The 24,916-nt window shown below is 37.6% G+C and overlaps 1 protein-coding gene across 1 annotated transcript; it reads right to left on the reverse strand.

Moving 5' to 3' along the window:
• Nucleotides 1-1,001: 1,001 nt before the first annotated feature.
• On the reverse strand, nucleotides 1,002-22,186 carry NIPAL1 (NIPA like domain containing 1). The gene is made up of 6 exons (XM_079153928.1): nucleotides 21,930-22,186; nucleotides 11,503-11,769; nucleotides 9,118-9,174; nucleotides 6,594-6,684; nucleotides 4,388-4,548; nucleotides 1,002-3,888 (listed from the first exon to the last, which is right to left on the reverse strand). The coding sequence occupies exons 1-6, from the start codon at nucleotides 21,973-21,975 to the stop codon at nucleotides 3,260-3,262; spliced, it is 1,251 nt and encodes a 416-aa protein (XP_079010054.1). The 5' UTR covers nucleotides 21,976-22,186; the 3' UTR covers nucleotides 1,002-3,259.
• Between the last annotated feature and the right edge of the window lie 2,730 nt (nucleotides 22,187-24,916).

Genomic DNA, 24,916 nt, shown 5'->3' on the forward strand with positions numbered 1-24,916 from the left:
GCCTTCTAAAAACAAATTTCAATTTTCAAGAAAATGAAAAAGGAAAATAAACGTCAGTGCAGACTTTCTTTTGACCTTGGAACTTCCCTTTTAATTTCAAAACAAGGATATCCTCACCATTACATATGCATACCTTCTATAAACTTTAAAAAGCATAATTAAACCACATTATTTCATTACAAATGAAAAATATACAGAACAATTTAAAAGGTATAAACTTTCTAAAATAAACATTATTTATAAACATTTCAAAAATATACATTTTATGAACATTTTATATTTATTTAAAATATGAGGACATTTCACATATACTCATATAAATTATTTTTTCACAAAGCTTTGTTGGGAGGTAAAAATAGCATTAAGTTCAGTTTACTGGCTTTTATTAAGAAAAATAAAATGTTGGATTAATTTTGTACTGGTATTGAGATAGTATAATGATGGAATGTACTTTCACTTGTATAACTGAAAATGAGTTTATGTGACATATAAGGGATTTGCAAAAACTGGCATTCAGCAGTCCTTACCTCTCCAATAATAAGACTGTGAGAATTAAAATTTTGATTCCAAGAGAACTGAATTTTCTCAAGTGCCTATTATATATTCAGCATGATACAAGGTACCTTCCATGTATTTGACTTAATAGTTTTAAAAATAGGGGTTAATTTAATTTCATATTGCTAAATCTAAAGGGTTTTATAAACCCTATAGTCTGAACTAAAAATAAAATCACTAACCATTGACATAAGAGTAAAATTGTAAGTCAAAATAAAACCGTTAACTTTATAGAACTAGGGAAAGCTTTCAAATTGTCTTGTACTCACCTAATTTACAATCCTTAACAACACATATACTAATATTCATATAATAAACCCTAAGATACCTATGTGATGATATTTATTAAAATACATATGTATATAAAACAACCAGTTAAGACTAACATAGTATTCATAGAAGAATCCAGCATTTTACTCTTCCATAGATAGTATCTTCTTATTTGGGGGAAAAAATAAATTTTTGTGTTAGATTTGCAGCAACACTTTGATGTTTTTCAATGCATATGCCCACCATTGATTTTTATAAAGAGGGATTTTCAAATAGCTCATTGTTTCTCCACATACTCAACTCATTAAATGGTTCTCAGTCTTCCTCCTGGGCATATATGTCAACACCAAACCATTTTCCAGTCCAGGTACACATGGATCCCTGTGTTCCAGGAACTTTTGACCTGGGCACAATGTACCAAGGGTAAAACTTGGCATTTAAGGTATCAAGTAACAGGTGAATTTAATAAATGTCATTTAAATTCATTAGAGTGGAGAACCACCACAGCCTCAGGTTAAATGTCAAGAAAAATGCCATTAATTTCCTCACCAAGAAGGTGTCCTGGAGAAACCAATGAAGTTTTCAATACAAAAAGAAGAATGTTAAAATAATTCCTACAATTTTTCACACGTTATCTTGTCAGAAGATACTTTCCATATAAACTTGTGTTCATAGCTTATCTAGCTGATATACAGGTAAAGCCAACCAGCGATGCAGAGTAAACACGTTTGGCCTGAGGTATCAGCCCATGGGCCTTCCATGGATTATGAATTTTTAAAAATTTAGAACACCTTGAGTTGCACTCAACACTAAACTATGTTGAAGACTCTAAAGCACTTTTAAGACTTGGTAGTCATCCCAGGTCATCCCAGTGAATGTCAGTCACAGTTCAGCAGAACTGTGGAAATGCTGAAGTCAGCTTAACAGAACTCTGAAAGCACAGGTTACTATTATTACCCTGGCTCAAAAGCCAAAGCAAAACTGATGATGTTTGAAAAAAAAAATCCAGTCAACCTAAAACTTTATTTTCAAATGCAAATTTTTGGTCAGGGTTTCTGTTCTGTTTTCAGAGAAATCAGTTTAGTTTAGAACTAATAGAGGCAATGTCTTTTCCATAAATTGAGAACTGAGGAGAAATCTGTCTATAAACACTAAAAACAACCCAAAACATTATTTCTGTCATGAATCTGGAATGAGATGGGAAAATTGAATGAAAGTTTTACTGCGCAAAAAATATTCCCTGCAGTAGCTTCTGAGGTCTTCCTGATTTTCCAGCAAGTTCACTCTCCCTTCTGTTTTCCCAAAACACTTATCAATAAGCTGCATGGAAAACATGGTCAGGATGAATTTAGCAGAAAAAGCAGTCTAGTACTTGTGGTAGGATAGGCCTATTTTGAGAAGTTAGTAACTGATCACAATTTCCTAACTAAGGGTGAAAGTACCAAATTTCAAGAGAACCATTAGCATAATTTCTTCCATTTTTTTTGAAAAGATTTTTTTAGTTGTTTTAAAACAGCCTAAAACTCACCTTTTAGGATAAAACATCATAGAAAAATTGAAGGCACAATGTAATCCTAAAATAACATAGATTTTACAAAAAAAATTTGTTGTCAATACAAAAATAACCTTTGGAAAATAATTAAAGAAAGTAACAAAATGAACATAAGTCACTCCAAAGCTGATTTTACTTTTACTTCTCCAGAAAGTCTATTTTGTCATTTGTCATCAGGGTCTCTGTTAAAAGAATCTGTGGAAATGATCATTTTCGTTTTTATGTGAAAAGAAAAAAAATTTCTTTTACCAGAGGTCTCAAGTATCCTCCTCCTTCCTACAGTCTTCCCTTTTTAATGGTAATGAAGTCCTTATGACATTCGAAAAAAATTGCAATTCATAAGCTCTTCTTTGGGGGCGGGGTGTCTTGTGCATTTTAGCTTAGGTAGGAAAGGAGTCCAAAGCAGGCCTCTTTTTTTCTGTAATACTTTGCCCATTTGCTATCCAGTTTTAAAAGAAGACAGTTTCAGAAGGGAGGTCAGAGCACCAGAGTTCTCTCAGTTTTAATAATTTGAGATTATGATTCATCAGAGCCTGGTGATTGGTACTCCGCTTATCAGAATACAGTTAATTTTATGAATTACTGTGAATCTAAGAGTAGTTACCAAAGAAATGAAGAGCCACCTGGCAGAGCCAAATCTATTGTGACCAGAAGAAAAAAGATTATTCTGAGACAAACATGACCCCTTGACTTCTTTTAGGCTTAAGGGATATTTCAAAGTTCGCAGAAGTGAAAAGTCTTTGGGAGGATATCAGATCTTGACTTTTAAATTTGATGGAATGTGGACTTACATCTAAGGTATTGGAACTTTAATATTAACTCCCCCAGAATAAGAGAATAAGTCTTCTTTCTTCTCTTTGAATGTCTAATGTTGTTTACAATTCAGGTTTTATGGTGACTTTGATTTTCAGTCCTGCTAAACAAGGTAACATCATCATCATATCCTGGGGTTGAACTTTCTATGTTCTCTAGTAAAACATAACTGTTCTCGTTGCCATTTGGAGAAAGGATTTCTTTCTTAGCAGAGGATGTCAGTTCACTCCAGGTAATGTCAGTATTTTTAAAAGCATGTAGAAGGAAGATACCATTGATAATGGTGAAGAACCCACTCAGGGTCCCAATGATATCTCCAGCATTCATGCCATACCACTCCTGGAATAAGATGGCGGAGCAAGTCACTACCATGGAGGTGAAGAACACATAATAGATGGGGGTCACCAGAGATGTATTAAAAGTGTCCAGTGCTTTGTTGAGATAGTTAATCTGTGTAGTCACTGAAAGCACAAGTACAGCCAGCAAAACAAAGACCAGCGGATTCTTGTAAACTGGCTTCCATTCTAATAGTTCCTTAATGGCAATTCCCAGGCCCTTGACAGAAGAAACCGAAAATGCTCCAATCAGAGAACAGACTGAAATGTAGACCAATATATTGGTCTGTCCCTTCTTGGGGGCCACAATCAAAATGAGCACCAAGGAGATCACAGTTATGATCACAGCAAAGGAAATAAATCCTGTCAGGAAGAGAAAAGCATTAGATTTCAGAAATGTTAACAGAATCATGTCATTCTTGTTAGTTCTGAATTTGAGAGCATAGATATTTTAGAAATAGAAGTGAGATTAATTAAAAGTAACAACAAATTGCATTATTCACGTTATTTTATAAAGGATGTTTACCAACATCATTTGAATCTTGCCAATAATACTGTGAGGTAGGGCAAGTCTTGACCTTTTTATTTTCATTTAGGGAGGAAATGGCAAAACTTTGAGTTTAACTATACATCTTTTGTCCCCACTGTTCCCCTCTCTCCTTTTCATTGTGTAGAGGGGAAGCATGAACACAAAAATAAATTGTCTCCTTTTCAGAAGACTTGTAAGAAAGCAAAACTTTTTGTGTCTCACAACCCACAAGAAGACTTGTAGGAAGCCTATTATAATATTGTTATAAATATCATTTGATGAGGAAGGTAAAAGGAACAGACTCTGGGTATTTCTTTAGACTGAACCACAGACCTGGGTCTCTCAATTTCATTTCCATTTCATGCAAAGAAGTGACTTCCTCTTCTTGTGGGGCATGGATAACCATCACGGTTGACCCCAATATACTTAATATGCAGCCCATTTTCCCATGAATGTTCAAATGCTCATTTAAAAAATAGGAAGACAAGATTGCACTGTTGGGAGAGAAAAAAGTAAAATCACTATGGTTGAATTCTCTTTTGATTCCATAGCAGCTCAGAAGTCCAGTAGGTACCTGCCACTCTGTATCCCAGTAAACTGTCTTGACATGTACTGAAAAATCTGGTTTAGTTTTAAACTCAGAAGTGATGGTCAATCAAGTCTGCTTTGTTGCTTTTAAATCTGAAGAGTTATCACAGACTTTTATAGTCCTGTCAATTCCCCGACCTTCTAAGAGTTCCTGATTGATTCATTTTCAATTGTAACATCTTCTCCTGTAAAGCCAAGCAAAACCAAAGGTCTTTCACAGCTTATTGACATGATACAGATTGAATATCCCTATCTGAAATGATTATGATTAGAAATGCTTCCGATTTTACAGATTTTCAGATTTTGGAATATGTGCATATACAAAATGAGATGTCTTGGGGGAGGGGACCTAAGCCTAAATATGAAATTCATTCATGTTTCATATATATGTTGTGTGTGTAGGCTGAAGGGAATTTCACACAATATTTTGGTGTACCTGCCTTTTTACTCAACCCATCTCATGAGGTCACATGTGGAAAATTTCCACTTGTGGCATCATGTCCATGCTTGAAAAGTTTCAAGTTCTGGAGCATTTTGGATTCTGGATTTTTGGACTAAGGACGCTCAACCAGTATACTTAGATTGTGTGTGCCTATCAAAATTTCAAAGAAGGATGTATATACTAAGAAGAATTGCTCTGCTTAGGGCTGATAGCTAGTAAGCACCAGGACAATCATGGAGATTGTAAAAATATTGAAATGCTTCCTTATTACCTGCTACTGCCTTACACTTTCACCTATCCAATGCTCCCAATACTTTGTTATTAGTGCCTTGAACTTAGGAAGATTCAAATTGGCACTAACATGATGACACCAGAGTATGCCGTCCTGTTCCTTCACTGGTAGACCTACTGGGGGTTTCAGCATGCCTTCCTCCTTCCTCTGATGCCCAGGCACTTGCACAAATGAAAATGGTGCTCATCTACCCACAAAGCCTATGGGCAAGTATTAGGTGCCTGCCTAGAGTCTCCCTCATGTGGCCACTTGTGGTACTGCAGTCCTGGTGGAAACTTACTAGCTATTCATTTCATAGACGTGTTTTTTAAGAGCTTTATGTGTATTGACTCTTTTAATTGTCATAACAATCCAATAAAGAAGGTGAAGATAAATGGTGAGGCCCAATCACAAGTTTACTAGTAAATGTTGATAATGAATGAAAACTTAGTTGAAATAGTGCAAGGACTCACTGGATTCATTCATTTGGGATCATAATACAGACCAACTCAGAAACATCAGATCCACACACTACAAAAGATAAAAATCATTCCTGTTTTCAGCACTAAAAGAATCTACCAGGTCTTCAAACAGAAGTATAGAGCAGATGACACAGCATTTTAGTGAGAGTTGAAAGTCCTCTATAGTCATTAACCACTATGACAACAGAAAGAATTAACAGGACTCTGCCAATTTGTTCAGGTCAGAGTTAAAAAAACAGAAATACACAAAACTCTGCTAGACTTCACTGAATTGTCACAAACCAAGCTCACTCTCTCATTGTTTTTTAAATGATAATATGATAATCTATTTCTTCCTATATCTGCTTTTTTCTAGTCTTCTCAAATTATTATTTTGTGATAATATATATAATATATATATATATATTTTTTTTTTTTTTAATTTTAGGCAAGAATTTTTCCCCCAGTGCTGGGGATCAAATCCAAGGCCTTGCACATGCTAAAGGGCTTTACTTCCAACTACACCCACAGTCCAAGAAAAAACATTTTTTATCCCTCTTTAACATATGAGGAAACTAAGATTAAGTGACTTGTTTAAAGCTTCCCTGGGGTCCCAGAAATTATTTTGAGTTTTTTAATGCTTTCAGAGCCTAGTTTGGTTCAGCCTTTTTTTGTTTTGTTTTGTTTTGTGGTATATTTAGCAATGTTTCTTATGGTTTAAGTGTGCCTTGTTATTAAAATACCTATAGAAAGCCAAGCTCCTTATTGCTCACCTACCTTATAAGAACACTCAGAGCTCCCAGTGGGGTGACCAAGGTGGCAGGTGCAAATGCATAAGCTGCAAAATTTGCAGCCTCTCCTGCTCCCACTAGAAAGCAAGTAGAAATATTAATATATATGATGAATTTATTTATCAGCAGAGAAAAACAAATGACCCTTGCAAAACAGCACTTTCATCTCAAAGACACTCAAAGACCTAGCTAAAATGAATGATTTAATTTTTTTTTTATGGAGAGTGGGAAGAGATTGGTATTAGGGATTCAGATAAACTCGTATTACCTGGTGATATAAGCTCAACTAATGGTGACAGATGAATACACATCCTAAATGACTTTTAGTAGAACTGATTTTAGTTATTTCAGTACTGAAAACATATTTGGTCACTCTGATGAACTCTAATAGAGGTAGCTTTGGAGTAATCTGAGAATTATTCCATTTGCTCAAGAACATCTACTTGACATTCTTGCATATCTATTTGTGGCAAATAAACAACAACAATGACAATCTGTAAAATTAGAAGGCTTTGTAGAGAGCTGGTGTTGACTTAGCAGGGAGCCAAGAAATCCCTACCCCAGGCCCACGACATCAGGCATCTTGAATTACAGATGATCTACAAGCAAGTAACAGAAGCTCAATAGCTCAGGAAGATCTAAAGCAGCTGCTTTTAAGTTCTAAGTATGTGCTCCGGAATGTCATCTTTTTTCTTATCTGAGAAACTCCAGACTTTCATGAGGTGATGTGATGCAAATAATTCCTAGAGTGAAGGGAATCCTGCCTAGAGTTGGACTCTTGTATTGGAGCCAAATAATTCTCACAGATCACAACTGGACACTTGCCCAGATAATGTAGTATTTCATGCTGGCAAACTACACCAAGCAAATGGTTGTTGTAGAGGGATAAAAGAACACTAGTGCAGACTAGAGGGAGTGCCTATTTTTCTTTTTCTCTTTCTTTGGCTGCTTTGATAACCTCCCCTACCCCCACCAACCTAAAGGAGGATCCAACATTAAGAAAGCATTATAATCCCAGTGACTCAGGAGGCTGAGGCAGGAGGATCTTGAGTTCAAAGCCAACCTCAGTAATGGCAACACACTAAGCAACTCAGTGAGACCCTGACTTTAAATAAAATACAAAATAGGGCTAGGGGTGTGGCTCAGTGGTTGAGTGGCCCTGAGTTCAATTTCCAGTACCAAAAAAAAAAAAAAAAAAAAAAAAGAAAGCACTATAAAACAATTCTAAATTTACAGAACAATTTAGAGGACTACTCTAGTAAAAACAAATTATGGTAGTTTTCTCAGAATATTAAACATTTTTGGAATAAGTTAAGTTGCTTATTTTTTTCATCTTTATAGACAGCGTGCCAGGAAAACATCAACTCCATGAGTAAAGTACCATGTTTGTCCCATGATGCTGGTGTCTCTTAACAACAGCATCAACTTGTTTTAAGATTGTAAATGCAGTCATAAAATATTCTCCTTGTATTTTCATTCTAAAGTACAAGTACAGGCTGAGGGATGTAAGAAAGAAAGAGAAAAAAAGAGAATCATTCACATATCTGGAATCTTCTCAGTACAGTTCTTGTTAACTTTAATTCAACTAAAGTAAGGAAATGGATGTGAAAATACCTTAAAGGGCTACACAAACTTAAATCTGTTTTATTCATCATCCTTTTGGATTCCACCTTTTTTTTTTTTTTTTTTTTTTTAAGGAAAATGGACCTAAGTTCCTTTCTACAAGAATCTTGCAAATAATGAAATACTGAAATGTGTTACTTGGTTTGGGGAAATAAAGGGAATCATAAAGAGTGATTAGTGAGTGACGTGAAGTTCATGGTGTCCTTTCTTTGGAGGTTTCAGGCTTGGGATTTAAGGAAGTTCAGAGAAGGCCAGAGCAAGGGTGAAACAGGGGATGTGGAGGGGGACAAGGCTTCCTTCTCTGAGGACACTACATTAGCATTTAGAAAGTGCTTTCATAGCTGCAAAGTCTCCTTTCCTCCTGAAATCAAGTCCGGGAGGAGGGAGCTGCCTAGGACCCTCATCTTCCCATTTTTTGCAGCATCAACAGCCAAAGGATCCTTTCATTTATTCATGTTTGGTCCTTGCAAGGAAAATGTGCCCATTCCTGAGAAATATGCAGCTAGCATAGTCATGGATTCACATTTGGAGCTGGGAAAATATGGGAGGAAAGCACTTTTTTCAGTTCTCATGGAAAAGAAAATATCAGAAGTTTTCCAGAAAATATTAATATTTCAAATGCCAACTTTTCCCCTTCCATTCCAGGATGATATCAAGAGTATGGGGGTAGGGGTGACTAAGAAATAATCCATATATTACGCACATATATACACACATAACAATGGTGGTTGTTATTACTCTTCTATATAAGGCAATACATTATATCCACACATAACCTTTAGACCTAAATTCCATCCTTGCCAGGAAGAAAAATTAATTTTGAAAAATTCCATGTCATCAATTTATCATTTTACTAGTAAACATGATTCTCTCCATTAAGAACTTACTTGACAGTAATCCTGCCCACCACAGCCATTCCTTGAGGTAAGAATGTCCACCTTGTCCTAAGAAAAAGATCAAAAATGAAAATTAGGTTCCAAATTAGAAGGGTAGAATGATTGACAACTGGGAAAGATACTCAACTATGATTGGAAAAGTTGAGGCATAAGGTCAAGTCAATCAATCTAAAATCCTTGAGCTTTTTTACTTGATCATTTCCAAAGATCTTTTAAAGCTTTCCATTATGTCACTTCACTTTTGATTTCTACATAGTTTTTTTTTTTAATAGGAAATTTTATTTAATCATCAGGTTCATTGCATTTATCTCAGTCAGAGGTATGGACATTGAATGTGATAAACTCTGAATATTTTGTTTTAGTCACAGTTAAAATTTAAAACATAAAATCCTAAATTGAAATTACACTGGTTACCTTTCCAGGACTTTGAAGGGAAGAGAATGATTAGCATGAAAGCTTTTGAAGTTTGGATTAGTCCATAAAAGGAAAACAACCATTAGACAGAAGTACTCTACTTATTCTTTACCTTGGCATAATGACATTGAGCTTCTGTCTAATCTACTACTGAAAAGGACCAAAAAAGAAAAAAAAAAAAAAAAAAAGAAAACAAAACAAAACAAAACTCTCCTTAAGATTTTCTGCTGCTGTAATCTGTGACCTGAAGGCATTGTTGCATGTTTTCTATAGAAAATGGAACTTTCTCAGTTTTTATTTGCTTAACTCCTTGAATTTGACCTAGATGACTGTTATAATTAAACTACAGAGGACATGAATGCTATAAATTACAAAACAGTTAACTATGGTTTAGAATTTTCTCCTTACAAAATTTGTACATGAAAAAATTAGAATCATTTTATGATATTGAACCTTAGTTGCATACTTAGTATCTTCTGGGTACTTGTAAAATAATATTTACTTTTATATGTTTACTGACCATTCACAGTTCTTCTGTTTTCTTTTTCATTTGCATTTCATTTGTTTTTCTTGTCTATGAGCTTTGCCTATTTTCTGTGAGGGCACTAATTTTCTTGTTGACTGCAGTCACTCTTTTATATTATGAAACCTACCTATTCTTTGTTAATTTCATAATTCCCCCCACCGATAAATCATTTGCTCTGTAGTTTCAGCTAAGGTATTTTCACTGTGTGCATATGTGTGCATGTGTGTTTTTTCCTTTTGCCAATTCAGAAAATCTTTTTCCTTACATAGAATAGGTTCTTTCTTATCTTTGTGTTTAGAAAAAGGCCTTCTTTTAGGTTTTTGAAAAATTATTTCATTTTAAATTTAACCCTAACTGATCTGGAATTCATTTTGATAAATAGTATAAAGTAGATCTCTCACATTTTTCTCCTCTACTTTTCTGCACTTGACTCAAATATTCTTAATTTAATAATTCATTTTTATCACTTGTCAGAAATATCACTTTTACAAAGTATATATTAAAATGTTATCTGTAAAAAATAAATAAAATGTTACATGTAATTGGATCCACCTATAAGTTTTCAATAAATCTTTATCACTATACCTGTTTTAATGCCAGTGCTAAATTGTTTTATATACCAATACAGTATGGTTTATTTTCTGAAGGTACAAATATCCTCTCAATAGTACTCCTTCAGAAACTTGTTTGCATAATTTGTACTGACTTATTTTTCCATATGGATCTCAGAAAAATATGTAATGGATCTTGGAAAAATATTTAATTTAGGACTTGAAGAAAAGGAAGAGAAGATTCATGATCGAAGGATAGTCGGGCTGGGCTTACTCAGCATCTGAAAAGTCACTATAAATAGTGGCCTAATTCTATTGCTTTCTATTCAGTGATTAACAAATATCAGATATCAAACATTATACGAAGGAAGGTTCCTCTCTTGCGAATCTACCATCAACAAACAAGTAAACCTGTTAACAAGTAAATAAACAATACACACATAACCACAAGAAAGGAGACTGTTAGTGCAATGACTGATAGAGAGTAGCAGGGGATGCAGGCAGGGAGACCTGCCCACACTGGATGGCCCAGGATGGCCTTTCCAGGGTAGTGAAATTCAAGCCAAAGTCTGGAGGGTGAGTCAGCTCAGTGGGCAGGGAGCAGAGAGTATTGGGCTAATGGAAAAGACCTCATGGGGGGAAAGAGCTTGTCTATTCCAAGAATTGGAGAGAAGAGTGAGAGGGTGGCATAGGAGGGAGCTGGAGAGGTAGCAGGAGTCACCCTACGTAGGAGGACAGAGACTGCTGGGGAGACAGCTGGCTCAATCAAGGACACACAGGCTTAGATAAATAGAGTCAATGATTATGACTGTAGCATTGTGGTCTCACAATGGAACCATTTCTGCAACTAGCAACTTGGATTCATTACTTGCATGTGTTCCTTACCTGCTCTAATAACACCCTTGTTGGCCAGTTGCAAGAGGCCCTTCTTTTTCAAAATGAAGCTGGAACCAATAAAAATACTAGAACATATGGCCAACACCAAGCCCACATAAAGACTGTATTTGTTTTCTACATTTTCTGAAATGTTCCAGTTGGTTGTGTTGGAATTCAGGTTTCTGTAAAGGACGGAAGAAGCTCGAAACTGTGACACATTTGTGATCTCACACCAAGCCTGGGAGGAGTTCGGACAGACCAGAGACAGCACATAGCCTGGCAAAAGGAAAGAGAAATGTCAACAATGCAAAGGAAATGTATTAATGCTTTCTGCAAGAAACACAGACCGGAGTGGACGGTACAGAAATACTTTTTTTCTACTGCGAGCAGGACAGTGCTTAACAGGGGGTCCACAGACTTCTGGACATTGTTGATTTGGTTTCCATGTGTTCTGAAAAACGATTTTAAAATTTGTTTAGTGGTAAAAATGAGAGGTTTTACATGAAAATTTGGAATCCTTGTAAGTTGGAAGATCTGGCAATACTTGGGTCTTTGCTCCACCGGAACAGCAACCTACGGGAGCTGTGAGCAGTTATTAGACCCAACTCGGCCTCAACAATTCATCACAGTCCCCCAAGGTCACTTCACTGCTTCACATAGCCAGCCTGTCTCTCAGAAAGCAGGGGCTGTGACCCATGAATGTAGGAGAGGGCACAGCAACCCCACTGGTCTATAAATTACCCCAGCATAGGATATTCAGTTAACTCATTTGATAGAGTACGACTGCATATTTGAGAAAACACATGTAAGGTAGATTTAATTTTCCCTACAACTTTTCCTGAAAAAAAAAAAAGATTTTATTTTAGGTCTACTAATCCAAAAATAAAGCAGAATAATCTCCAAAATAAAGCAGAATCTAATAGAAAAATGAATAGGTTTTTAAAAAAATAAGATTCAAATAAGCATGCAAAGTCAATGAACCAGACCTATTATTGTAAGTGTCTTGCAATTTCAAGGCTAAACAGTAAAATACAAAATAGAAACATTTACTGTGTGTGAGAAAGTTTTGCAAACTCTGCCACTTGAATGATACTGACAAGGTGACACTGTCACTTAAAGTTCTGTCTTTTCACTTTTTTTTTTCTTCCAAAAAAGGGAAATTCTCCCAGGTTGATTTACCCTATACAAAAAAGGGCAAAGGAAAATTATTAAGTATAACTTTGGGGTTCAATGAAAAACTGTTTTACATCTCAAAAATCTGAAAAAGACATATGAACAACAACAAATAATGTCTTAGCAACAAAACTTCCATAAGTAGATCTGGCATCCTGGGCAAAGCATCATGAAGGCATTGGAATAGTACCACATACAAAGTTAGTAAATAACTATCTGGAAAATCATAAAAAAATAAATTCAAGGGTTTTTTTGTTGTTCTCATTGTTTCTTTTCTTTTCTTTTCTTTCTTTTTTTTTTTCTTTTTCTTTCTTTCTTTTTGTACCAGGGATTGAAACCAGAGGTGTTTAACCACTGACCCAGATTCCCAGCCCTTTTTACATTTTATTTAGAGACAGGGTCTTGTTACGTTGCTTAGGGTCTTTCTAAATTGCTGAGGCTGGCCTTGAATTTGCAATCCTCATGCCTCAGCCTCCTCAGAAGTTGGGATTACAGGTGTATATCAGAGTACCTGGCAAATTCAAGGTATTCATGACTACTGTTCCATAAGAATTTGAAAATGAACTAACTTTACTTAGGAGATACAAAATAAATTATGAGTCAAAACTTCTAAATATTTGAAGGAAAATTCTATTTCTTCAGGGATATTTTATAATATTGGAGAATATTCATGTAGGTTGTTTGAATAAGAACTGCTGCAAATTTTCAGGCATACTAGCCGTTAGTAATCTTGTTCTGCCTATTGTTCATCTCATCTAAACCCTAGGAGTGGAAATGAGTGTGTATATTTTTGTCAGTAAGAACTTTGACTACATTCGTTCCTGAGAAAACATTGGAACTGGCTTTCCAGTGAATTCCATGGCTGTATTTGTGTCATTTACTATGTAGTTAACATAACCATTTCAAAACTTCATCTCCGAAACCAGGGTGGGTGGATCTCATTCCAGCAAAACAATATTCCTTCTAAGTTGTTGACCTAGCAAAATGTTTCCGACATTTTAGGGGACGTGGGGGCAGAGGGAGATAAGGGAGAGTGAATAATCTTTGCTGCGTTTTCCAAGTTCTCATTGTAAGGGGCAGACGTGAATGAATGCCTTGGGTTTTAAGACAGGACAAATAAAACCTTGTCAGACTACAGGTCCCAGGACTTGGATTGCTCCATGTTTGGGCGTATGTCAGGGAGACAGCCCAGAGCAGAAGTGACTGCTGGAGGAAGGGAGTGAATGGCGGGTTGGTGGGTGTGCAGTGGCACAGGGGAGGGATGGGTGAAGCAGGGGTGTGGGCAGAGACTGTTTCAAAGGAATCAAAGCTATCTCAAATCAGGGTCGGCTTCTCGGGATCTGAGCAAAGTACTATTGGGGCGTTTAATCCAGACTTTAATCAACATAGAAAGACAGTCTATTATATTATTTTTTTATTCTAATAGACAGTGTCAATAGCCCTCTAAAGTGACTGTGCCAATTTATATTCCTTCCAGGAGGGAGCATGTGTAACTTCATTGATGTTATTATTTTTCTCAATACTGAGCAATGATTTGACTGAGCAGAGGCTGGTACCACAGGACTATGGCAAAACTGACATTAGAACCGCTCTGTCTGATATTGAAAGTTCCAGTTAAAACGATACACTTAGCCATGGATCTCAGGATGAAATCACGGAGTACAGAGCCTGGTGCTGGTAGAGCGTGTGTTGCATGTGTCTTGAGAAAAGCAATGCTTTGGAGGATTCTTTCAGCCTCCTCCTGAAACACCACCTTCAAGAACTAGGTAATCCCAATAGGCCTGTTGTTTTGACATCTGGAACAGGGTCCCAAGCTCAGCCAGAACCAGCTGCAAATCAGGCTCTTGGAGCTGGGACACACTCCAGCCCCATCCCAGGGTGATGCTATGGTGGATTATTTCCTTTTGAAACAGCATGGGTCTCCCTAAATTGCCCATGCTGGCCTCAACCAGGGATCCTCCTACCTGAGTCTTCTCAGTAGCTGAGATTACAGGTGTACATCTCCATGGATTAAGATTTTTTTTTAAAAAAATATGCTGGGGATCTAATCCAGAGCTTTGCACATGCTAGGAAAGTGCTCTACTATTGAGCTACATCCCGTGTTAATTTCATTTCTTGTAAAGACCCTGATACTTAGATTTAAAACTGGATTTAAGAACTTTTGGATGAATTTAGATGATTATGTTTTGATTTTTCCTGTATCACCTCATGAGGGTGATATTTCAGAATAAAACTTTTTATGCTAATTAAGACTCCTTGATGTGTTCTATTTGCAAATAACCATTTTTTAATGAAAATATAGTCTTCTATGTAGTTGTATAGGAGTCTCTTTCAGTCTTTTTGCAATCTGTTCTTTTGAAAGTTGGGAGTGAGCCATTCAAATAAATGGTTATAGGTGTAGTTTTCAGACTAACAAATATAAGACTTATTACTACCTTAATTTTTATACTTATTGGATTCTTCAATATCAGTGAATAATCTCTCTCCAATTAAAAATATTAAGTAATGAATAGTTAGGAAATATGTATCAGTTATAAAGAAAAACAATTCAATGTACACCAAGTGTGTCAACCACACAATTTAAGACAGAAAATATTACCTGTCAGAGGTAACAACTATACTGATTTTCTCTTATACATTCCTTTGCTTTTCAAATGATTTTTTCTATTTGACACATCAAAATAGTTCAGTTTTGCCTCTTCTTCTACCTCATAAAAATGTAATCATGTAGAATGTATTATCTGGTGACTTGTTTGGAGGTTTGTCACTGTTGATACATGTGGCCACAAAGTTTATTTTTTCTCCCACTGTTTTATAGACTTCTACTATATTATTAACCTACAACTAATTTTTCTATTTTATAATTGGTGGACATTTAGGTAATTTATGATGTTTCTGCTTTTAAAGAGTCTTTCTAATGCTCTCATTTTATGTTGAATCATAAAATTGATAATAAGTTTTTTGATCCTACAAAAATAGCATTTCATATGGCTCAAATTAACATGTGCCTTCTATTTACAGGTGTAATAGGTTATACACATGCCTTTAAAATTTTAAAACTAAGTTAGATATTCTATAGGAGTATATCTTTCCCCACCTTAAGGAGTTTGACAAAATATTTCTAGAGACATCTTCATAATTTTGTGCTTTGATCATAATCTATCTTTGCTCCCAGAGTTGTTTATAATCTCACTGACTCATACATGTTGCTGATGGACCAGTTCTAAACTTATAAGCACTGATAGCTGGAAGATATTTTAAAGAAACTGATGCAAAGATTTTAAATGAGCAAAGTTCTGTAACTGCCACAACCAAAACCAAGAAAGCTAATTCCCAGGCCGTATTCTTTCCATTTCAGAAAAATACCAACATAAAATACTAGTAAAACTGGTTTTAAAGTATTAGTGTTTCTACAAAGATGTGATGCTTTAAATAGTTCCTCAAATACTGTTTACATGTAGAGAATAATAGTTTAAATTGCTCAGTTTATTACACGGAATAGAGTATCTGGTTTCTAGGATGTCTGTGATTGCATAAAACTACATTTTTAATCATGCGAGATATTTACAGTTTGAGAGGAAACCATTATCTCATCATCTAGTCTTCTGTGATAATTTGATCATTCACCTAGCATTCACTCCCTTTTCCTACCCCGTGGGCAGATGCTTGTTCCCTTGGTATAGTTTGGATGTTGCTCATAGGCCCATGTGTTAAAGATTTGGTCTCCAGGGTGGTGCTATTGGGAGGCGGTGGAACCTTTAAGAAGTGGGACCTAAATTATCAAGAATACAAATAATAATAAAAGCTGGTGAGGATGTGGAGAAAGAGGGACAACTCAGACATTGTTGGTGGGACAGCAAATTAGCACAACCATTCTGGAAAGCTGTATGGAGATGCCTCAAAACCTAGAAATGGAACCACCTTATGACACAGTTATTCCACTCCTCAATCTTTATTCAGAAGAACTAAAATCAGCATACTGTAGTTATATGGTCACATCAGTGTTTAGAGCAGCACAATTCACAATGGTTAAGTTATGGAACCATCCTAAGTGTTTCCATCATACTGAGTTGGATTAGGAAAATGTGGTATTCATACACAATGGAATTTTACTCAGTTATAAAGAAGAGTAAAATTATAGCATTTGCTGGTAAATGGATGAAACTGGAGAGCATCATACTAGGTGAAATAAGCCAGACTCTGAAATTCAAGGGTTGAATGTTTTCATATGTGGAAGTTAGAACAAAGTAAGGGAAAAAAACCAATGGGTCATATATTACAAAGATAAAGGGAATATCAGTGGAAAAGAAGAAGGAGATTGAGAGAGGACAGGAGGTATGGGAAAGGGGAGGAAATGTGGAATGATTTGACAAAGTTATGTGCAAGTGCAAATATATCACAGTAAATTCCACTTTTATGTATGTCTATAAAGAACTAATTAAAATGAATAAATAAATGAGTAAAAGGCAGAAAAACAGAGTAGAGGAAAGAATATGGGTTGGAGGAGGGGAGGGAAAGTGGGTCATCAGGGACTTCAGTGGAGTAAATCAAATTCAATGCAGGTATGATTTTGTCAAAATGAACCCAACTATTATGTATAACTATGGATGTATGTATAATACACTAATAAAAGCAAGCACACACAAAAAATGGGGGAGGAGAGAGAAAAGTAGGACCTAGTGGGAGTTGTTTGGGCCACTGAAGGCATGCCCTTATAAAAATGAGACTCAGACTACTTCCCCTTATTACCCCCACACCCCCTACTCCTTTCTCATGATTAGGTAAGCAGTTCTGCTCCACCCCATGCTCCTGCCATGATGTGCTACCTCGCCACAGGCCCAAAGCAATGTGACTGATCATGGACTGTAACCTCCAAAACTGCAAGATGAAATAAACCATAAACCAAAGTCCAATGTCTCAGGTGACAGTTTACATCTCCTGACAGGTTGGAAGTGACTTTGTGGCCAATAAGAAGATAGCAGAGGTGATGTGATAATAGACTCCAAATGGTTTATTTGGTTAAGTTTACTCTCTTGAAACTCTATAATTCCCTGAAGCTGCTGTTCCTTCAGCCTGAATTCCACCCAGAGAAAAAATATGGAGAAGACCTGAGCTCATTCCACCTGAAAAATCCAACCCTAGCTAGTTATACAATGTGAAGCAGAGACACCAACTGAACCAAGTCTAGACCACTCAACCCTCAGCTGTCCTGCAGTCACAAAAGCAAGAATATGGTAAACTCTATTCCTAGTGGCATAGGAAAAATGGAATTAAATCTTTATACGCTCATTACAATTTATCCTCAAATGCTGGTCAATATGAATCAGATTAAGTCCTTCCCTGCTTAGTCTTTCCCATCCCCTTCATGGTTTTTCATTCCAACTGGAACAAAACCTCAATTCCTAGTTAACCATATACTGTACAGCTTTGTATACTCTGAAACTTGCCAACCTCTGACATCATATTGCATTGTTTTTCCTCTCACTCAGCCCTGAAACAACATTAATCAACTTTTTATTTATTTATTCAAACTATTTATTGAGTGTCTACTCTCTGTCAGGCAGATTTTAGAAGCTGAGGATACAAGGAATTCAACAAAAATCCTGATCTTGTATATTCTGGTGGGGGAAACAAACAAATGGACAGATAACTATATATGTTAAGACCATTATGAGAAGTAGTAAAAGTGGCATAAATGAATACATTTTTGAAAACAGGATTAGGTAAAAAAGCAAAAATTCCACAGAAGGAATGTGCTTGAGAAGTGAAAGGAACTGTCTCAGCCAGGCTGACTGGAGTGATAGAAAGGAGATGGTATGAAATGTGGTCAAAGAGTAGGAAAGGGTGAGATCAGGTGAAACCAACTGTAGAAAAGTAGGTTGAATCTTGGTATTTCTCCTTCCAAAATCCTCCCTCATAGTCTGCAAGGCCCCGCAGCATCCTGCCTTCATCTCTCTGTCTCACCTCTTTCCCTTCGGTTAAAAAAATTTTGTTTTTCTGTTCCTTTCATAGGCTAAACTCCTTTTCACCTTAAAACTTTTAAAATAGTGATTACTTAGCCCATTAGAGAGTGCTAGCTAGCATAGCTAGCTCCTTCTTAGCATGAAATGTCATTTTCTGGGGATAGGGGTGTAGATCAGTGGTAGAGTGCTTGCCTAGCATGTATGTGTGTAAGTCACCTCCTTAGAATCTGCATTCTCAGTCTAAAGGATCCTCTCAATTACTTTCCATCACATCAATCTATATAATACTCCCACACTTTTTACAGCTTAATTATGTTTTTTGCAACACTGTATATCATATATTTATTTCATTGATTCACTCAACAAAATAGCTATTGAACACATAACTTGCAAGGCGCTATGAGCACTATCACCTGTTCAGCTGTAGCTGATTCTTTTTTTTTTTTTTTTTTTTGGTGGTGGGGATCGAACCCAGGGCCTTATGCTTACAAGGCAAGCACTCTACCAACTAAGCTACCTCCCCAGCCCCTGCAGCTAATTCTTAATGAGTACTCTGTATCAGCCCTGTCCGGAGAACAAGACAGGTGAAAAGTCCTCTGTTCTGATAAAACCGACGATTTTAGTGAGAGAACAAGCAAATAATATTAAGGAGAGCAGAATAGTTAGGGGAAATCAGTTAGAGCAAATTCAGAGCAGAATTAGGGTAAGAACAATTTAGAGCAAATTTGGAAGAGAATGAGAACTTAGAGCAAATTGGGATATCATGTCATATTAGGTAGATTTGTAAATAAACTGATGACTGGTAAGATGCCCATTACTCCATTTAATCAAAATAAAATTGAGAAGCTACTATCTGTTTTAAAAAAATTAAAAACCTGTATTTCTAAACACAGTGGGGAGCTCCGTACTCTAGGAGGACTGTTGTCTATCAGGTTTCCTCCATGAGCGCGGCTGTTTTCACACTTTACTGTCTGTTCATTAGTAAAATTATTATATCATTAAAGATAAAATCTTGAAATTAAAAAAAAGTTTTAAAAACTAAAGAGACAGGAAAGGAATTTAAGGAATAATATTGCAACAAGTTGGCATTTACACCAATAAACTGCGACCACCATTCAGTCCATTGTAGGTAACACAGGAGAAATAAAAGCCCAAGTAATTTTGTGCTTGATTTGATCTATAATTATGAAAACCATATTCAGTTCTCTGGGCCTTGGTTTCCATATCTGTAAAATGGACATACTTGTCTAATAAAATTCATGGAACACTGATACATTTTGAACTTTTAAGATCATATACATAAAAATGGGAAATGTCCTAATCATTACAAAAGAGATTCCACCAGTTCTCAAAGAGATGCAGTTCCTTAATTTCTTAGATGTTATGATGGACTCCTTTGTCATTTGGTCTCAGCTAGAATATCATTTTCTTTAAGGGGCTTTGAGAACTCAGTCTAAATATTCCCAACGCCCTCAATTCATTATTCATGGCACCACTGTGGTAATCAACTTTTTAGTTAATCTGCTTCTTGTATATTATCTGCCAGTTGGATAGTAAGCTGCATGAGAGCAGAGATCAGATCATATTGCAAATGCCTTTCCTAGTTTCTAGGACAGTGCTTGGCCCATGGGACTCATCTGTTATTTGAATCAATGAATAAATGAAAAACTGAGTCTATGTTGACCCCATGTCAGATTCAGAATTGCTTGCTTCATATATAATCCCACCTGCATCTATGCCCACAGCTATAAACTGTAGGAATCCTTCCCATTTTACAGATGAGGAAAGGCTCTAGCTGGGAAGACTCCAATGCCAAAGCCCAATCTTTTCTCACGACTGAAAATATGGATTCTAATTTCTCTCTTCTTTCCCACCAGCTTTCTACATAATTACCACAATTAATCACAGGTATTGATCAAGCACTGAGCTTGAATATTTCTTCTTGGGACTAAATGTGTGAGCAAAGCAGGAAAAAACATCCGGCTGTTCCAACAAGTGGGTGTAATTCCACACCCTTCTTACTTACAGAGCTTGAGTAAACAAGGGTGGGTATATTAGTAACAGTCTGACATGCTGGTTTAGGAATTATTTAGAAAAAGGGCACACTACCTGACTATCTAGGAAATAATTCTGGATATAGCTGCCTTAGTAACCACCAATTTCAATTTTTGAATAGTTTGTGGATTCTTTACGCATGTTTTTATGTGTGTTTTTTCTTTCCAGCACAGTTTTAACCCACCCCGATTTCCTCCTAAAAAAAAAAAAAAAAAAAAAAAAAAAAAATTAAGCTGAAAGAGCCCAGAGAAGAGGAAACCTAGAAAGTTGCCAGCAACTTTGCAAAAGTATAGTTTTCACCTTTCGGCTTACTGTCCCCTCCACCTTCGTCTTTATGTCACCGCCAGGTAAATTTCCCGGTGACGCCGAGAAAACCATTATTTCAGTTGGTGTACACCACCCTCCCCCCAACTCAAGCGTCCTCACTTTTCTCCTGGCTACATGCGCCTTCTGTGTCGAAACTATAGAAAGCTTTCAAGTTGAGAACACCTGGCGAAGTGCAAAGGACCGCACCCAAGGATTTAACAGGGCTCAGGTAGGGGCTGTAAACCCAGACCAGCAGGCAGCGAGAACAACTTATAAAAGGGTGCCCAGGGTTCCCAGCTTCCTCTCCCATCCTGCTATCCCCGTAAGCTGCAGAGAAATAACTGCAACGCGAGTAAGAAGCCAGGGTTAGGGTTAGAGACCTTTGCATCTCGAAGGAAGAAGGGAAACGAAGGAAACCCAGACTTGGCCAACGCTATTCCCGGAGGAGCAGGGCGCACGATCCCCAGGGTGTCGGACCCTCGCAGAGCCCGCACAGGGCACAGTACCCGACTCCAGCGGGGTTCCTGGGCACGCCCTCTGCCCAGTGGTGACGTCTACCTCGCCCTCTGGAAGCGAGTCTGAATCAGAGGAAACCTCCGTCTGAGATGGAATTTGGGAGTCTTCCCACAGCATCCTGATTTTCTCCGTCACATACTAAGCACGCTGTAGTTTACAGGGATCAGCCTGCGGGACCCAGTGGGCGTCACGACTGTCTTGATCCCCTCAGGCTTTCCCACAGAAACCAGAATATTGTAAGCGCTAATAAATATTTGTTGACCGGCACAACGGACTGACTGAACAATTAAGTGAATATTTACACTAATGACTGCGTTAAGAGTCGGTACATCTTTCACGTCTGCACAGGTACCCCGGGACCGCCCACCTGGTCCCCTGGCCATCCAGCTGCCAGATCTCTCCCGCCTCGGGGTAGAAACTCACCTTCTTGGCAGGGCTCTCCGGGAGGCAGCCTCACCTGTCCCCCCATGGCCCGGGGACCGGGCTTCCTGGGCACAGGCGCTAGCTTCTTACCCACCTGGGCCTCTTGTCCCCATGGACCCGCGTTGGGGCGGAGCTGCGGGTCCCAGACTGGTGAGCGCGGACCCCACCCACGCGGCAGCCTCAGCCAATGGGGATGGCCGGGTGGGGCCTCCTCGCGAGCCACGCCCCTACAGTCCCGGCTTGGGTGCTAATTCTCGATAGGCTGGTGGCTTTCGGGGTGGCCTTTGGTCACTTGTATGACTGAAGGGAGGACCAGCAGCCCCTCAGGGCGGTTGCTAGGGCCGCGCAGTCCACAGACAGACACTTCTCAGGGCAACAGCGTGTCTCTGAGCGTGAAGGCCGCCGAGGCAACTCTGGGAAACTTTACTGGAGTAGAGGCTGTTCTGAGGCCCGCTGTGGCTACTCCTGGGTCAAAAGGTCTTCAGACCCTGCTGGTTTTGGAAACCTTCAGTTGTTGACCGCTTTGTGCAAAAGCTGCTGATCACTGGGTTTCTGCGCGGATTCCCATGCTGAAGTTTATTCTGGGAGATCCAGAACAGACTTTGCCCTTCTGTGCCAGTATCAGTGTCTCCCGCTGGCCCTCCACTTTTCCAACCACCCCCACTGGGTTTCCAATCAGGAGGCAACTTCCCCACCTCCTCCGCCCCATTTTCTGAGTCCTACAACTTTTTGAAACAAATTCTTAGTGGAAAAGCAATGACCGAACTGAAAAATCTAGTGCCACAAAATAATAACACTAACGTTTATGGCATCCTTTTTATACACAGACGTATTATGCAGGCACTTTGTATGTTTTAACTCATTACATTTCACAGCATAATTAAACCCTAGTTTACAGATGAGAGATATGAGGCAAAGAGTGAGTTAAAGGTTGGAAGGTTTGGTAGCACGTGTTTATGCAAGTAGAGAAGGCACAATTCCTGCTGAAACCAGGAAGAAAGGGGGGAGGGGGGGTGCGGTTCCGGGGAATGACTTCGTGGCTGGCACCTCAGCACTGAGGAAAATACTCTTATCTGCTTACCTTGCTTTTGCTGTAGGTAGTCATGAACAGCTATTAACTTTATTGCCTGAGTTTCATTACATAGGCCTCAATCTTGCTTTTCTTGTTCTTAGGCTGATGAGAGAAGAGTTAAGGACAAATGATTAGTCAACATAACAATCCAAGGCACCCAACTTTAATATGCAGTGACCTTGTGAAAAAGGAATAACATGGAATGGGAATATGTGAAAGTGGAAAGGGAGGGAGGTTTATGCCAATTTTGGCTAACAATACTTACTCACATCTTAGACTTACATTTAAATGTACATCAGACTTGAAATTTTCCCTTTATAAAAGATTGGTCATGATAATAAGTGTGATCTAAGGTATTTATTACTTATTTAACAAACATGTAGCATTTACTATGTGCAAGCACTGTTCTAAGCACTCTTAAAATATTTGCTTTTTACATCCTATTAAAATCCATCCAGGTAGACACTGTTTTTATCCCCTCTTAACAGCAGAGGAAAATAGGAACAGAGAGTAAGATAACTTGCCTATGAACACATAGCTTGTACGCGTGAGCTGAGATGCTAATCAAGGAAGTCTGGCTTTAGAGTCTGTGCTCTTACTCCATTTGGTAATATGACTTGAAAAAAATAAGTTTAAAAATGTACCTTTATTTGAAGTAGGATGCACTTTGTTATTATTCTTGTTCTCTTCAGTCCTAAAAATATAAAGAAAACACTCAAAAAATACTTAACTTGTTTAAGATCAACTGTTTTCCCAGCTTCAATGTTGTCTAGCAGAAGTTGGTAATGGATTTTCCTTCACTGCCTATTGCTAGCTGACTTTGGATATTATGCAGTTATTGCACTACAGAGTGTTGTCATGAGTGACTTAATCTGGAGAATTTTTATTCCTATCAAAAAGCATGTTGTTAAATTAACTCAAAAAAGGGCATTTAAAAAATCTTCAGAGAGCCAGCACCACAACTCAGAAAATTCCTTTTCTGAATCAAAACTTAGGATATGAGACCCTCTAAAATGTCAACTCCTGTCATATTGTACCTGGACCTAGTGGAGATGATGAAAATAATAAGGATCTGTGAAGCCTTAAGGCCTCAAGGTATAAGGCCACCTTGTCTTGGAGCCCTGCAGACCTGGGAGGTCTCCTGCTGTGTGAAGTTTTAACCCTTCAGTTGCTGCACTGTGGGGAGATCTGAAGTTCTTAGGGCAGGGATAGGTGACAAAGCCTCATTGTTAGCTGAGGGGTGGGGAAAGGTAATTGGCAGAAATATTACAGTCCCCCCACCCCCAACCCCTCCCACACCTACACACCTCTCCAGTACCACTCACCTGGAAAGGTTGCTCTGAATGCCAGCTGCTGTTTCCGCTCCCTTCCTAAACAGATATAGCTTGTGTTGTAGCTGCACTGCCCCATAACAAGGAGAGAAATATTACGATCTTAACAAGCAGTATGGATAGCCTACTGTTGGTAGTTTTATGATTCCTTATATATTTTTTTCTCAGTTTACTTAGTGATCAATTTTATCTTCTTTCAAAGAATCAACTCTTCCCTTCATTGGTTTTCTTTACTGATATTAAAATTTTCACTGATTTCTGCTTTGATTTTTTATTGCTTCCTTCTTTTCTATTTTGGGTTTAATTTGCCATTATTTTCCTAGTTTTCAATGTAAAACTTAACTTGATACTGATTTTAAACATTTATTCTCTTCTAATATAAGCATTTAAGGCTAACATTTGCTTCCAAATAGTGCTTTAGCTCCACCCTACACATTTTGTATGTTGTGTTTTTAGTGTCATTTAGTTCAAAATACTTTTAAATTTTCCTGTGATTTCTTCTTTGACCCACAGTTTATTTAGAAATACATTGTTTGTTTTCTAAACATTTAGAGATTTCTAGATATCTTTCTGTTATTGCTTTC

This window comes from Sciurus vulgaris (genome assembly GCF_902686455.1).
Source record: "Sciurus vulgaris genome assembly, chromosome: 9".
NCBI classification, from domain to species: Eukaryota; Metazoa; Chordata; class Mammalia; order Rodentia; family Sciuridae; genus Sciurus; species Sciurus vulgaris.

Bases quoted from the DNA above. Each gene is read 5' to 3' on its own strand.
- NIPAL1 (XM_079153928.1), bottom strand. From the start codon at position 21,975: ATGGGGGGACAGGTGAGGCTGCCTCCCGGAGAGCCCTGCCAAGAAG. The intron at 11,770-21,929 runs GTGAGTTTCTAC...TCCTTTTGCCAG, and splicing joins CGGAGAGCCCTGCCAAGAAG to GCTATGTGCTGTCTCTGGTC. The intron at 9,175-11,502 runs GTAAGGAACACA...TCTTTTTCTTAG, and splicing joins CAAGGGTGTTATTAGAGCAG to GACAAGGTGGACATTCTTAC.